The 15,465-nt window shown below is 37.9% G+C and overlaps 1 protein-coding gene across 2 annotated transcripts; it reads left to right on the top strand.

Moving 5' to 3' along the window:
• Positions 1–2,928: 2,928 nt before the first annotated feature.
• Positions 2,929–14,268, top strand: LOC139741879 (heterogeneous nuclear ribonucleoprotein A/B-like). Of its 2 annotated transcripts, XM_071652453.1 has the most exons (11): positions 2,929–3,054; positions 5,925–6,049; positions 6,444–6,588; positions 7,177–7,378; positions 8,020–8,151; positions 8,762–8,815; positions 9,097–9,144; positions 10,023–10,118; positions 10,560–10,676; positions 11,580–11,696; positions 12,878–14,268. In XM_071652453.1, the coding sequence occupies exons 1-10, from the start codon at positions 3,034–3,036 to the stop codon at positions 11,690–11,692; spliced, it is 1,053 nt and encodes a 350-aa protein (XP_071508554.1). In that variant the 5' UTR covers positions 2,929–3,033; the 3' UTR covers positions 11,693–11,696; positions 12,878–14,268. The 2 variants fall into 2 exon arrangements, with proteins under 2 accessions (XP_071508554.1, XP_071508555.1); XM_071652454.1 differs by lacking the exon at positions 8,762–8,815.
• Positions 14,269–15,465: the final 1,197 nt, after the last annotated feature.

Raw genomic sequence — 15,465 nt, forward strand, 5'->3', positions numbered from 1 at the left:
GAATTTTAGGTTAAATGATATGTTTGGAAAGTTGAGATGAGATTAGTATTATGCACTGTAATATTATGGGTGAATGGGTAATTGAAAAAAAATGTAGAAATGTTTGTTTATAATTTTTGGTTTTAGGTTGAAAAAGATTTATAGTTGTAAATAAGATGGGTTTTGATAATTATAATATGTGGTGGGGGTATGGGGCACAGAGCCAAATAAAGATTAATGTTGGTGAAGATTTGATGAGATGATGATGATAATAAGGTTTATGTAGGTTTTTTTATATATATGTATGTGTGTGTATATGTATATATATGCATATATATATATATAGGTTTATATGTGTATTTGTATGATTTATTATATCATATTTGAATGCGGATTATTGTATTAATACTGTGGATGAAAACTACATCACTGCTGTAATTGTAACACAGAAATAGTAAATTGTATTGATTTTTTTTATTGATTGATCACCGGTAATATTTGATATTTTATGTGTGATATGGGTTGCAATAATGTAAACTCTAAAATTGTTGTTTTGTACCCCCATGTACGTGTCTAAACCTGCCATTCGTTTTGAATGATACGGTGGACCTGGTTCTTTTGTATACTTGTTATTCTCACACTTTCTTGAACTTGAATAAAGTCATGATTAAACAACTATATATATATGTGTGTGTGTGTGTGTGTGTGTGTGTGTGTGTGTGTGTGTGTGTGTGTGTGTGTACCAAGCTAGACTATGGATAGGAATGTCACTATACATGGCGACTGGTATGCCTCCGCCATGATGCATGCCGCTTCTGTTATTTAGTCCAGAGTACGTCAGTGTGTGACGCCAGTTTCACACATATCAGGTTGACAAAATATCGAAATGACATACTCGTCGCAAATATACTAAATATTCATTTTCCTTGAACTATAAGTTTAATTGAACTAATGACTTTATTTTCTATCATTAAAAAACCCCCAGATATTTCAGGATTTCATGGTTTTCACTGAAACTTTAACCCTTTCATATAGGTATACAGTCAATAATTTCCAAAATATAAAAATATAATTCAATATCAAATAAAAAAAAACTTGTACATTTTATCTCTTCTATATCTATACCCCAAATGCCATGTCCACTAGATTTGATTACAATTGCTTCACAATTGTGGTGGTAATTAAAAATTATGCAGTTGCCATGGCAACGCCTCCTCTGGTACAAACACAAACATATCTTGCATAGCTACACCTCAGATTATATACGTAACAAATTTGAAATTAATTACTAAAAATTGTGTTTACCATGGCAACGCTTTTCGTGACGGCCACAATAAACATAATAATATTATCTTCCATATTTCGATGCCATAATGCCCACCATTTCTTTTTTTTTTTTGGGGGGGGGGCATACCGTATGGTCATAAGTGACGAAATTCTTGATACAACGAAATCAAAATTCAGGTCCTAATATCATCATCTATATATTGTATACACTCGTAGGCCTATAAGGTTTGGTTATAACGAAATTTCGACACAACGAACGAAAACCGGTGGTCTAGATCAATCTATACTGCTTGGAGTACACTGTTGGGGCACCATACCTGGCCGGCCCCTCCGAGGGGGCACCTGTTTCTGGAAGATACGGCCGGCCGTGTCATCATCACAGTCAGTGACTCTTTGATTATGCATGCTAGAAACAGTGAAAATGTGATTTCTTGACAGGGTTGTGGCCTGACTGTTACATCATAAATTGTTGCTTTCTACAGCTACTAGTATTACTTAGGCCTATATTCATGCAGCACGATGGCACAGTGCACGGATCTAACTTTTTGCTCCTGAACAGATTGTCGAATTTTCCTCAAACCTAATATTTCTGTATATGATGTGGGAGCTTATATACGACGTGTTTGACATGAACTGTTGACTTGCAGTGTGATTGATTTTCATTTTGACTTTAAAAGACAGGTTCACCTACTAAACCTAGGCTAGGACCTATGTGTGGATTGAGTGAATGCAGCAATATGTACACGTGTATTGCCATAACACATCAGTGAACTTGTTCGTGAGGAAAATCGGACAATCAGATCAAAAGTTATAAAGTAAGTTGAGCCTTCTGTTGCCGCATCGCTGGATGAGAAGACTAACAGTTTGTGACGTCACTTCAGGACAACTGTATAACAAGCAAAGAATTCATTATATTTCTATATCTCCAGCAAAATGAAAGAGCACTCAATACGGTGACTTCCTCTTTCAGAAAGCGGAAGGAACAATATATTACCCGTATATACAAGTCAAATGGAAGTCAATATAAGGGAGTGTGCTTTTCGCAAAAGACTGATTTATTTTTGTGGAATTTTCTTTATGTTTTTTTCCTGCAGTGATGTCACAAACAGTAACATATAAACCGAATTAAGTTTTCTCATCTAGCGACGGCGGTTGGAACGGATAGTCTGATTTTTCTCTAACTTCATGCCCCCCCCCCCCAAAAAAAAAAACCACTAAAATGCTGGATATCTTACATCAGTACCATAATATGAGTATCGAGGAACATATGCCACTTTGACTAGGATTGAAAAAAAAAATCATTTAGATATGATGATGATGAAACAGCATTAATATAGCGCCATTTATCTGTAGAAACATTCAAAGACAGATCCGAGTCCCAAAACATTATTGAAATGTGATTCCCTTTTCCAATTAGGGAGAACAGCTCCTTGGTTGGGAAGCCTCCGTCACGCTACTTCAATGCCCATTTGCTTTTCACGGCGTTGCTTTTTTTCGACTGTCTGCGCATCCGGAAAGACACGTGATCGTATTTGCATAATAATCAACTCTGTGCCCGCCGCCGGTGACGCTGCGCTCCCTTCCTTGGCGTCGGGCGGCGTGCATGCATGCATGCATGCACGCCAGATCCATACCGCATGCGTGCGTGCGCACATCACGATCGAAAGAACGCCATCTTCCTCTTTGTCCTGCAGTAGCTCCAACAACGCGTGTCTGCCAAGAAAGCTGCTCGTCTAAATTTCAATTTTTAACAAACAAATCGTCATCATGGATTACAATGGATCAGGGGTAAGAATTGTAGACAATCTTCAAGGAATATTACGTTCATTTTTTATTGCCATTGGTTTGCATTTCCTGTATATTTTTTTGAAGATGTAGCTCCAAGTTTCAGTGTGTGTGATCACGATGCTTCTAAATGGCGTGCTGTCTGCGTGTATTTTCTATGGCGTGCATGCACTCAGCACGCGGTTTCTCCATTGGCACAAACGCCATGCATATAATGCAAGCCAATCGAAGCATGTGACTTCGTGCTGATGAATGAATCAAATTTAACAACTGATGCATCCAGACGAAGTAACTGTTAGGTAAAACTATAGATCAATTTCATGTCTTCATTATTCTGTTGGTGTTGCCAAATTGCTGTGCAGTGAAGCTGAAGAAACTCGTAACTGCTGAGGTTTGTGACTAACGTTAGCAGATCATGAAAACCCCAAATTTTCGGCTGGCTTCCAAAATCTGGACACATCACTTATCACAAGCCAGCAAATTCTACTGTCAGAACACACGCATATCACATTGTTTCATATAGAAACTGGCACACTCGTTCACCACAGGAAAGTGCCAGAGTCACCTCCAAAAATCCATCTAAAATCCCAAATTTTGCCGTCAAAAATGCAGAAGCGCCGCAACTTTTCCAAAGCGCGCGCAAATTGGGTCCTGTATAAAGAATCGGGGTTGCCGAAAAAGCGCTAAAAATTGAAAAATTACGCCGTTCTGTCAGATTTTGCTTATCGCAAGCTCAGAGTGTGATGGTATCCTCAAAAACGCACAAAAGAAAAACAAAATCTCCATACGTGCCAATGCACTGTTATGCAGTGAATAAATGTAGCTGCAACGTCCCCGATGCAACCTTGCGCCAACAAGGTATGGCGCGCACTCATTTTTGATGGCGAAATTTGAGATCCTAGATGGTTTTTTGGAGGGGACTAAAGCACTGTCCTGTTGTGAACAGCAGTGCCAATATGTGAAACAAAGTGATATGCGTGATTTGCTGGCGTAGTGAAGCGTCCGGATTCTGGAGGCTGGCCGAAAACTGGGGGTTTTACTCTAGATTCTAGGCCCAACTCGCACTAATGGTTCACCTGCATTCTGCATGGATCTAGACACTCCTTCACTTCATTCTGCATAGATCATGTGCATCTTCATGGCCCAACCGTAAAAGATATTATAAGTCGTGCCTGTAGTTGTATTAAGTATAAAGTTAGTTGTAAGTAAGTAAGTTGTATTAAGTATTTAGTTAGCATAATGTTTCATAAAGGAAGAATTTCCCTTTGCATGGATATTGCTTCAGGGTTGTTGTTTTTTTCATAGAATGCAAACCAGTAGTTTACAATTGCTAATAATTTTCTAATAGGAACTACTATCTAGGATCTAACTTAGTAGGTCTAACTACTAAAAGTTAAAGCAAACGTGAGTGATCTGCTTAGCATTCTCCATTCCTTCTGAAGAAAGAATAAGGGAAATTTTGCAAAGAGTGAATATGAAGTACTTAGACAGTCTAGGTATCTGTAGTGCCAGACATCAAAACTTACAGAGACCTCTTCAAGTAGATCAACAAGTAAAAAAACACCTGCAACAAGGTTTGACCGCCTTTGCTAATTTTCACCAAATTTTGCAGGTATTATCACTAGTGTGATAGAAAAATATTTGTACAAATTACACTGTACCCCATTTTGGGGGGCCCCCAGAGGCCAGGCCTGGCCCTGAAACCTAAAATGATCAAATCTTCCTTTAAAAAAAAGAATTAAAAAAAAAGAAGAAATAAATTAAATATGCTATAGAATCAGAAATGTTTTGAGTCTAGAATAGATGGAGAGTAATCAACCCAGTTTGCGGCGGCAGGGTGCCTATTTCTGGCAGGGGCACTTTCATTCTTCAGTAAAACAGCTAATGAACATCATGCGTGTTTAATCCCACTTTAGAACACAAGCAGGAGTTACTTGCAAGTGTTATGGGAAGTTACATCTGATTGGGACTTTTCATTTCAATTCAGTCTTTCAGTTCGCGTTTATTTCATTCAAACAGATAAAAAACATTCAGACAAAGTATATAAATAAATTCAAATTGACAATAAAAATGTAACAGAATGTGGAGACAGCAAGAAAAACAAAGTTTTATAAGCAGCTGCCACCATAACAAAAGCATTTATAATAAAAGTCATATTAAATCATACAAATAAATTTGCATAGATATCAAAACCAAAGAGATTGAAAATACATATTCAACAATAGACACATAGAGACAAAAACAAACAACAAACAAACACAGAGTAATACCCGATTGTGTAGATTACTTTTCTTTTTCCAATAAGAATAATTTAAATCTTCGTTTAAAAACATTTAAAGATGGACTCATTTTAATTGACTGTGGCAAGTTATTCCAAATTAGAGGTCCTCTATACAAAACAGAATATAAACCAACATTTGTTCTATTAAGTTCTATTAAGATGAATCAATGAATAAAATGGCCCTTGCTGCAAATAGGCACCCTGTACAAAGTCTGCCGCAAATGGGGTATTTGGGGATATTTTGATATTGATATTTTGATATTTTTTTAACATATTAGGGAGGAATAGATGTACACATTATGGAAATCAGCCCCCCCCCCCCCCCCCCCCCCCCCGGGCGTTTCCTAAGCTGCTATGTTCTTCATAGGTTTATATAATAATCTGCAAGAATGTCAACTGGTGTTAGCTGACTAAAGAGTGCTATACCCTGTGGGTCTCTTATTAATGTTTTATGAGATCATATTTCCATTGTTTCACATGGAAATCCCATTTACATTGAGCAACAACTAGAATAACCTTGGTTTTCAAATTTCAGAACCTTGATAACTTGTGAATAACATTATGTATATATGTAAACTGTTTTCTCCCGCAGAATGAGGAGCCAGAACAGCTGCGCAAGATGTTCTTGGGAGGTCTGAGCTTTGATACAAATGAAGAATCAATTCGGGACTATTTCAAGTCGTATGGTGAAATCGTGGACTGCTGTGTTGTTGTCGAGTAAGTCATTGTTCAGAAAATGTCAGTGTCATTGAATGTTCACCACAAATATCAGTCACTTCTACACTCTCAATAACATATATGGATCTTAGAAACAATATGTTGTAATGAGATACTGTGTAACATGTGTCTTCTGGAAAATGTAATGGCCTAACTGTTGAAATAAGATTTTGCAGATTCCTGCATGCAATTGATTGGCGCTAGCTCAAGCCCTGGTGTCATGTGAGAGCGTGGTCTGAAACTGATTCAAACTACATGTAGCAATGCATTTGAAAGTACTATTTTTTTTTTTTTTTTTTGAAATACCATTTTTTAAACAAATGTATAGATATGATAGAAATACATTTTAATGAGCTTATTGTGCATTTTTTTCTCCTCTCTGTCTCACATTTAGCAAAGACACCAAGAAACCACGTGGATTTGGATTTGTCACATTCTCAAATTCAGAATCTGTGGAGAAGGTGATGCGGGCAAAAAAAGAGGCTCCCCATGCATTGGATGGTCGAGACATTGATGTGAAGCGAGCTCTCTCCAAAGAGGTAATTGCTCAGTCAAAGGAAAATATGTGGTGTATGGTATTATAGTAGTAGCTTTACTGCAGACGGTGTCTGTGAATCCCAGTTTCCCTCTCCTTCTCTGTATCTTTTTGAAGATTTTGTAATGGAGAAGAAAAGTTTGATGTTCACATACCTCTATATCTCATTTGCCGATGATAATGCCACGCTATTTTTCACATAAATAAAGTAATAAAAACTTTGGGGTACAGCCTATATAAACCAGCACAACCAAATCGTGGTCTGTCCAACCAATTTTACCTCTTTGTAAGCAACACACATAATCATGTATGGGACTATGCATTATGCCAATGAGTAAGTCTTTGTAATACAATGAATAAATCATTGTTACATACAACATTGTGTACTGCATTGAGGTTTACAAGTGTCTTCTCTTTCTTTTCTTTTTCTTTTGTCATTACATACTAATCATTGTAGTTTCCATGCCAATGTTTGGAGAGATTGACAAAGCATTGGACTCATAAGGACAGCAAGAACAAGTAACTTTGCATAACTGTCACAACCATTGTTCTAATTGGCTCTCAAGCATTGCATTCTTTTTTGTTTTAACAGGATGCAGGACCTAAAGAACCTGTCACCAAGGCATTTGTCGGTGGTCTTGCTCCTGAAACCACAGAAGAGGATTTGCGTGAGCATTTCTCAAAGTTTGGAAATGTGATTGAGGTGACCATCCCCAAACGCAGCAACGAAGACAAGAAGCGAGGTTTTGGCTTCGTCTCATTTGAAGATTCTGACAGTGTGGACTGTATCATCAGTAAGTGCAGAAGCATAAGGTTGCTCTTTGAAGAGCAAACCTTTTTATCCCTAACCTCAACACATATCATGCTAAATCAACAGGTATTTGCTCCATGGCTGCCAAACTAGAAGAATAATCATCCAGGCAGAGGAATGTAATGTGTAATAAACAATAGGAAGAGCTAAGGTAACCACCTGTAAAATTTTCATTTTCAGACTGTTGGCATTCTTGACATGTTATTAGGAATTAAAAAATCATAAAACTAGTAAAAAAAAAAGAATCTTAAATCATTAATGACTGTCTATTGGTATGTCAAAAAATTTGCAGTATAGTTTGCCACATGCAGTGTTATGGGGAGGGGACTTTTGACCAATGGTATCTTGTTAGCTAAAAGGATTGGCCATAGTCTTTGACTAATTACATACTTGCTGATATTGTACGAGATTATGTATTGATATCTAAGAGTAGTGGTGATTCAAATCATCAAATTACTGTTGGAGTCATGAATTAGATATCACGTGAAATCATTCACTTTTTCAAAGTTTGTAGGTTAAGCATAAAAGGCAAATTTGTTTTGCCTGGTCAATGTAATGAAAACAGCAATTCTGGAAAAAGACTGATTGTGTGTTTTGTTTTGTTTGTTGTCTTTTATTTACCAGTCAAGGGCCACCATGATCCCCACATTATCCATGATAGGACACTGGATGTGAAGAAGGCAGTGCCCAAAGACAGGGACGGCGGAAGATTTGGAGGTCCCCGTGGAGGCAGGGGCAGGGGTCGAGGAGGCAGAGGTAAGTAGTGTTCTACAACTTCATCAAGTTTGTATTTCATCACTCAATGGTCAGGAAGAGACATTCTGGTTAGAATAGATTCTACACAAGGAGAAAATTGAACTTCAGTCAGAGTGAGAAAGTGACAAGTGTTACTTCGAGAAGTTGTAGTCTTTATCTGTGGTGATCTCTCTTCTCCATTTAAAAATTTAGTTGAGAAATTAGGGCTTATTATGTAATATGCTGTCTGACATAAAAGGCCATGGGAAGAACAGTTCATGACAATAGAAAATTAGAATTTGGAGAAGTACAAGGGCGTGATTTAAATGTTGGTGTGACTTTACTATATCCCATCTCAATTAAACTACATTGGCATAGTCAAGAATTTGTTTCACTGTACCTTCAAGGGAAACCTTAGCAATCCATTAGGCTTTATCAGCTGTTGGCAAACTTGTTAGACCATGGAGCTCTATTGTTTCTCTATAGAGTTATGATAAATTATGCCTTTCAAGACTTCCGCCTTTCCATTGTCACACTTGACCTGCTTCAGTTGAGTCCCGCACTGAGGGGGAGAAAAAAACAAAAGAGAAAATGTTTGTGAGACGAGATTCTCTTCTTTTGTCTAAACAAGATTTCAGAGGTGGATATGGCAACAACCGTGGTGGATACCGCAGTGGAGGAGGAGGTATGGCCAATGTTCGGACATAACCTTTTTACTGCATGCATGCATAGTAAAGCTAGTTCACTCCTTTCGCCCTTTGACGACAAGAGCATATGTTATATACAGATGTAGAGCTTGTGTTTGTAGTATCTTGTTTTTTTAAAGTTCCAATTCAAAAGATCACTTCATTTGCTTGTATGATATCCTTTCTTTTTGTTCTGTTTTACCTTTTTCCCCTTTATCTTCTATGAAAAAGTTTGAAAGAAATGCATTACTCTTTGAATTGATATCTTTTTCTTATTCAGATTATGGAGGAAGTTATGGTGGTGGTGGTGGAAGGTACCAGCAGTCAGGTATGGAGTATGCTTTTGAAGCATGTCATCATACTTTGTAACTTCGTAAGGACTTAAAATATGTTGACGGGTGCAGCTCCTTATTTAAAGTCAGTTGACTGGAAACAAGAGGGGGGGAAAAAATAAAAAAAAAACAATTAGTTTGAGTGCTTAGAAGTGTGTTGAACTGTCTTCTTAGTAAATGCATGTATATAGAGTAGGTGTTACAAACGCACATTCCTGGCTGCCCGGGCCAGTCGAAACTTGGCATTGGTGGAAAATGAAAAGAATGGTCTCTTGCCTGTGCAAGAATTGAGGGCCTTCATGTATTCGCAGTGCCCCAAATGCTCTCTAAGCCACTAAAGAATGTAATGGCCTGCTTTATTAAGGTATATATTCCAGTCAGAGAGTTCCATTCAGTGTATCAAATTGTCCCGAAGCTGCCTGATGACTGTGTATTTCTAAATTCTTGATATTCTTATTTCCTCGCCGTCTGAAACTTTTTGAAGTAAATTTCTAAGACCACAATGAATCTTTGTTTTTCACACAATAATAGATCTATATCCCTTTCTCTGGTGGCGGGGAACTAGATATTGACTAAAAGAATATGCAACACTGCACATTGGCATTGGTCTGATGGTCCAGGACCAGTAACATTCACTGTCGGACCAGTAACTTTTTCACACATGGACCAGTAAAAATGGAAAAAGTTGGTACCTACTGATCCAACAGACAGGTCGGCCAATAGAAAAAAAAAATGGATTAGCGTGCAGCCCTGGAATATGGCCATAATGAATAATCTCACGAGTCATCAGTAACCACAGTTTGAAGCATACTTCAACAGTGTTTCTTCCCTGACTGACAGTAAAGGTATGTGTTTGCCAAAACTTATTTTGTAGGGTATGGAAGCTACGGAGGTGGACAGGGCGGCAGCAGCTATGGAGGTGGAAGCTATGGAGGCTCGGGATACCATAGTTCTGGCTATGACAACTCTGGTGAGAGACAGTTACAGGGATTGAGAAACCCTTTTTTGTGCATATGTGTGTGGGTGTTGTTATATATGTTACCTGTATTTTTGGTGGATCAAGCAATTGAAATTGAAAGAATGAAGTGATGGTATTTGCAAGTTTGTGGAATATTCAGAAATGAATTAATTTGTAGGTTCAAGCAAATCCATTATACTCCAGATGGACACTGTTCAGAGGTATATTCAGAACAGATCAAAGAAACAGTCTGTGTTACCACAAATGGTCAGAGGGTCATGTGGTTCCTCAATATGAAAATGGCAAAACTTCTTGCCTGTTTTCCCCTAGGCATCACTCAACGGTAAAGAATACATTTGCTCTGTGTATGAGGTATATTGTCATTGCACCAATGGACCAAAGCCAGTAACTGGAGTTAAACAGATACTTTCCCCACACATTCATTTCCATCAGGTGGTGGTGGTGGCGGCTACAACGACTTCGGCTCGGGCTACGGAGGTCAGAACTCTTCATACGGTCCAATGAAGGGTGGCAACAGTGGATATCGCAACAACCCCTACTCTGGAGGTGGTAAGTTGTACAAGGGTTGTGCCTCTGCTGTGATAAAACTACCCGTCCTCTGTATCAGCATACTTGCCAACTAATAAGATTATTTCAGATTCAGTGAGATTTTTTACATTAAAAAAAAGCAAGATAAGATTTTCTGTCAGAGCAATAAGATTTAAAAAAATAATTAGATATACCTTTCATGTGTATTTTCTGAAGATTTGACTGAAAGTAAGATTTTTAACGTCAGTTTGCATATAAAATGAGATTTTTTGCAATCCACTAGTAAGATATGTCATCTTGCAATGTTGGCAGGTATGTATCAGATGAGGTCATACAATGGAGCCTCATTATAGCAATGTTGGATATAGCAAGATGGTTCGTCTGATTAATTTTCTATCTTTTTTTTTAAATCCCTGATATAACAAGGAAATTTCAGTGGTTCCAAGCAGCTTGTTATAACAAAGTCGCCCTGTTCATGCCAATAAAAGAGATCGTCAACTCAGACGTGCATTATGTGAGCAGGAATCTGTTCTAATTGCACCTTGTTGATGACCTTTTCTAAATTCTCCAGCACTATTGTATCCTAAGCAATAATTTTAGCAATGAAAATGAATGCAGAAGGATTGCAAAAATGAAGATTTTTGAGAGGAAAGCTTAGGTGATACCAGAAAAGTGAGGATGGTACACTTATGTGAGCAGATTGTAGTGTGGAAAGTAAAGCAGCAAATTTGTGCATTTTGTTGCAAATTTGGTAACGGTACGTAAGAGTTCAAGACATGAAAGGTAAATTAATGTGCGGGGAAGGGGTATACCTCGAAAAAATTACAATATTTATGAAGTTGTTTCATGTACATACAAGTGTAATCTGAACTCAATGGCTACTATATCCAACAACATCTAATCACATTATGCCTGTGCTTTCAGGATATGGCGGCAACTCCGGTGGTGGTGGCGGCGGCGGCGGCAGCAGCAGCAGTTATGGATATGGTGGAAACTACAGCAGCAGCGGCGGTGGCAGAAGTAGCAACTACTACTAATCTGGTAAGTAAGAGGCTTTGAAGAATCATTTTTTTTTTTCTTCCTGTTATCATGACTTCTTGAATTTTTGTATCTGATCAGGCCAATATTCTTGAATTGCATATGGGTAGTAAAAAAAGTAATAATGATTAAAAACAAACAAGTTGTCATTAGCTATCCAGGCACTATGGGGTTAGATACACTATTTAGCCCAGAACTTCAACAATACAGACTTTTCCGTCACCCTGGAAGCAATGCAAAGCCAACAGGCTGTCTAATCTCCGTTGCACCTCCTTGAGAAGAAGTAGCTTTGAGACGGTACATTTGGTGAAATGGTACTTCTGAGGTGTCAGCTGCCCGTAAGAAAACAGATTTTCATTCATCTTCTTGTTTTAAGGTGGACGTTAGCTACAAAAATGTAGCAGGATGGGAACTTCTTTTTCTCTCTGCACAATTTTCAGTATGTTCTTGAAAACATGGGCAGCACGTAGTTGATTTTAACAGGAGAAGAGGAGGAATATACATTTAGCTTAAATGTAAATGTGGTCATAGATACAGACATTTGAGATTTTTTTTTTGTTCTTCTTTTGTGAGCAATATATACATTTTTAAGATAAGATCATGTATCTGCATCTGGCTTCCAAAGAGATTATTTTGATGTCGTTTAGAACAGATTGATATCTAGCTATTGATAGTCAACTGGCTTCACCTGAGAAAATCACTCTAAAGCAGCATTGCTCCCTGGACAAACACACACACACACACACACACACACACACACACGCAAACATGATCACCGGTCTTTCATAATCAGAAGTGCTTGCTGATGGATTAGAATTATGACGGCATACATCCATGACACATTTGAATGACACACCCAGGTGTGGACAGTCCTGTTTTACATACTTTTCTTATTCCCCCGCTAATTGATGAATTTAGTGAAAGGCAGGGGGAGGGGGCATTTAAGCTCATGTCTCGTGTCTGGACAAACTTGATGTTAGGAGCACTAGAATGAATACCCAATCAAAATCTCTCAATGACAAAATCCAAGAGGACATAGCCGGGATGGTATAGAGCCAGCTTTTTTTTCTTCCTTTTTTGTTATAAGCTTGTAATGACTTACTAATCTGATTTATTGTGTTCATACCTTGCTTCTTGACATGTTCTATGCTAGTTGTATATGATTTGCCATTTATCACATACAGAGGAGATATATTTGGTAGCAAGGAGATTCCAGTGACACCCCCCATATGACAGTCAAGCAGAAATCAGTGATAGGCCAGGCCACACCTCTTGTCTAGTGGCAATCTTCACCCTCTGTGGAAAAGCTAGCGAAGACATAGAACCAATCCATGAACCCAATCTCTGAATGTAGGATGAATTGCAGACAAGACAGGATTTTGTGTGGTGTGTCTCGCCACAGTGAGTGGTGTGGATATCTGCCAGGTTTCCTCGCAGTCTCCACAACTGAGCTAGGTGCACTCATAGCCGCCTATGTAGTGTAACAGCTGGAGTGTTGAACTTTCACAACAAAGATTCAGGAAAGTAGATGTTGTAATTTAGGTGGAACAAATATAACTTTCTGTGTTCAATAAAGGGCTGTCCCCCATGTCTTATTTTCATTTCCCACCATTGCTGTATAGGTAATGCTTACCATTATATTGTATAATTTTTTTCCTGGTGTAAATCCATTTTTGTAAAAGTCACAACTGATTTGTATACAAGTATGTTCATTTTAGGTTGTAAAAACATAGGTCATCCTTTTATAATCAAAAGATATATCTAAAACTGTGTAACACTTGTTTTCTAAAATCTTGCATAGGTCACTGGTATAATGGATTGGAAATGGGGGATACGTTTTTACTCTGCCAGGATTCTTCAAGGGGTAGTGCTACCTAGATTACTGAAATGTAAATATGTACAGATCGCAATTAGATCAATCATTCTGGTTTAAAAGTCACTTGATCCTGTTTTGTATACATTTGTGTTTAAACGAAAGGCAGGTTTGTATGTCAGCATATATGTATTTTCATTAACTGTGGATCAAAAATCATATTTGTGGTTAAGGCACCTTGTTTAGTACATCATCAATTGAGCTTAAATTGGATATTGTATCTTGAAAATATTACGCATGCTGATTACTTTAAGGACTCAAAACAGTGTTCTACCTCGCAAATTTTGGGCCTTCACAAACTGTGATATAACATCATGGTTCCAACAAATCACACAAACATTTAAACTCCATCGTTAAAAATTTTCCTGGCTCACTTGTAGTTCTGGCCTCTTAATATTGACTTACCCGTGCTGTATGATAACTGTTTTGCTATTAAAGTATGATATAAGTTAGTAAGATCCTTAATTTATTCCATGCACACAAGTGCTTTCCTCTGTCCAAACCATATCTTTTTAACTTGCAAATGAACCGGAGTAATCATGCTAGTGATTTATATATAAAGCTTCATGTCGATGACAGTCTCATTTGTGATTGCATTTTAAAGAATTGAACTTGTGTGAATTTGTACTGGTTTGTGTAGGGGATTTTGTTTTCTGTACAAAGTTAACCCCCACAGTATTTGAGTCACCATCACAGTTGTCTTACTTGGTAGATCGTGTTTGAATTCGATGTTTTACGTGCTTTTATCAGAAGAGATTGTGAATTAAATGAGTTTCTCGTGAAATAGTCTCTCGTTAGTTCTGATTGATCTTAGTTGAATGTGTTGAAAACTTATTTTTTATGGAATACCTGTCCTGTAGTAGTAGAAACTCTTAAGCATGAATTTCAGTTGACTCGGCTGATATTTGGGTACATGAAGAGGGAACGCAATGGAATAGACTGTGAACCTGTGAAAAGGAACAATTTCATCTGCTGTTTTTGGTACAGAACATGATTGTTCTGTGAAATGCTTCTCGCACACCAACACTTCTTTCAAAGCAGATCCAGCAGTAATACAAAGTCATTGATGTCTTCTTCTTTTTTCTTGAAATTATGTTGGGTGGGGGGGGGGGGGTTGATAGGAGTGCCATTTTCTGTGAGGCACAATATTGAACTCCTGACTGGACGCTTAGGGCCCCAAAAAAGATGTTACGGCTGGACGTATGACCGGTGCATTGTCTAACATTATCTCTTATGGAATAAAATTCTGGTGATGTGACATTTTGACCTATATACTCTGTGGTTAGACACTTGGTTTAGGCTAAGTACACTGAAATATTCATAAGATACTCCCAACAAGCAACACTCACAGCTTACAGTATCAAGCAGATGATCATAGGCATCTACTTATTTGCATGTTGCAACACATGCAAACCTAGATACAGCTGTATGATATCTGGCTGGAAGGTCAGAAAATCTCTCTTATAGGTGTTAGGGTCCTTTGTGATTATGATGTGACATTTGTGCTCTTTGTGTGTATGAATCCAAGTTTTGAATGGCCTTTTATGCTTTGTAAACTTCTGTGGCATTTTACACTTGGAAAAAAAAAAAAACACTCTTCCTTTGCAGTTTCAGCTAGATATCAATCTAGAAGGGGACAAACCGAACTGAACGTGGTTTAATGATTTTGTGTTAATGCCATTCTTATAATATATTACATTGTTGTACTTTTGTACGGAGGAAACATTCCCGGTCGTGTATGTTGTAAATGAGATGATGAGAAGAGAAAGTACTCCCTGTATCTCACAATCATTGGGGGGTAGCATGACTGAATAGCTGTCTGATATTTGTCTTAGACTCGTTTTCAGTAGAATTGTGTGACATGTATCACAAATGGGCTTACAAATGCAATTCCACATC

This window comes from Diadema antillarum, unplaced genomic scaffold (genome assembly GCF_040938485.1).
Source record: "Diadema antillarum isolate AM-2024a unplaced genomic scaffold, OU_Dant_1.0 seq00000961_RagTag, whole genome shotgun sequence".
Classification (NCBI taxonomy): domain Eukaryota; kingdom Metazoa; phylum Echinodermata; class Echinoidea; order Diadematoida; family Diadematidae; genus Diadema; species Diadema antillarum.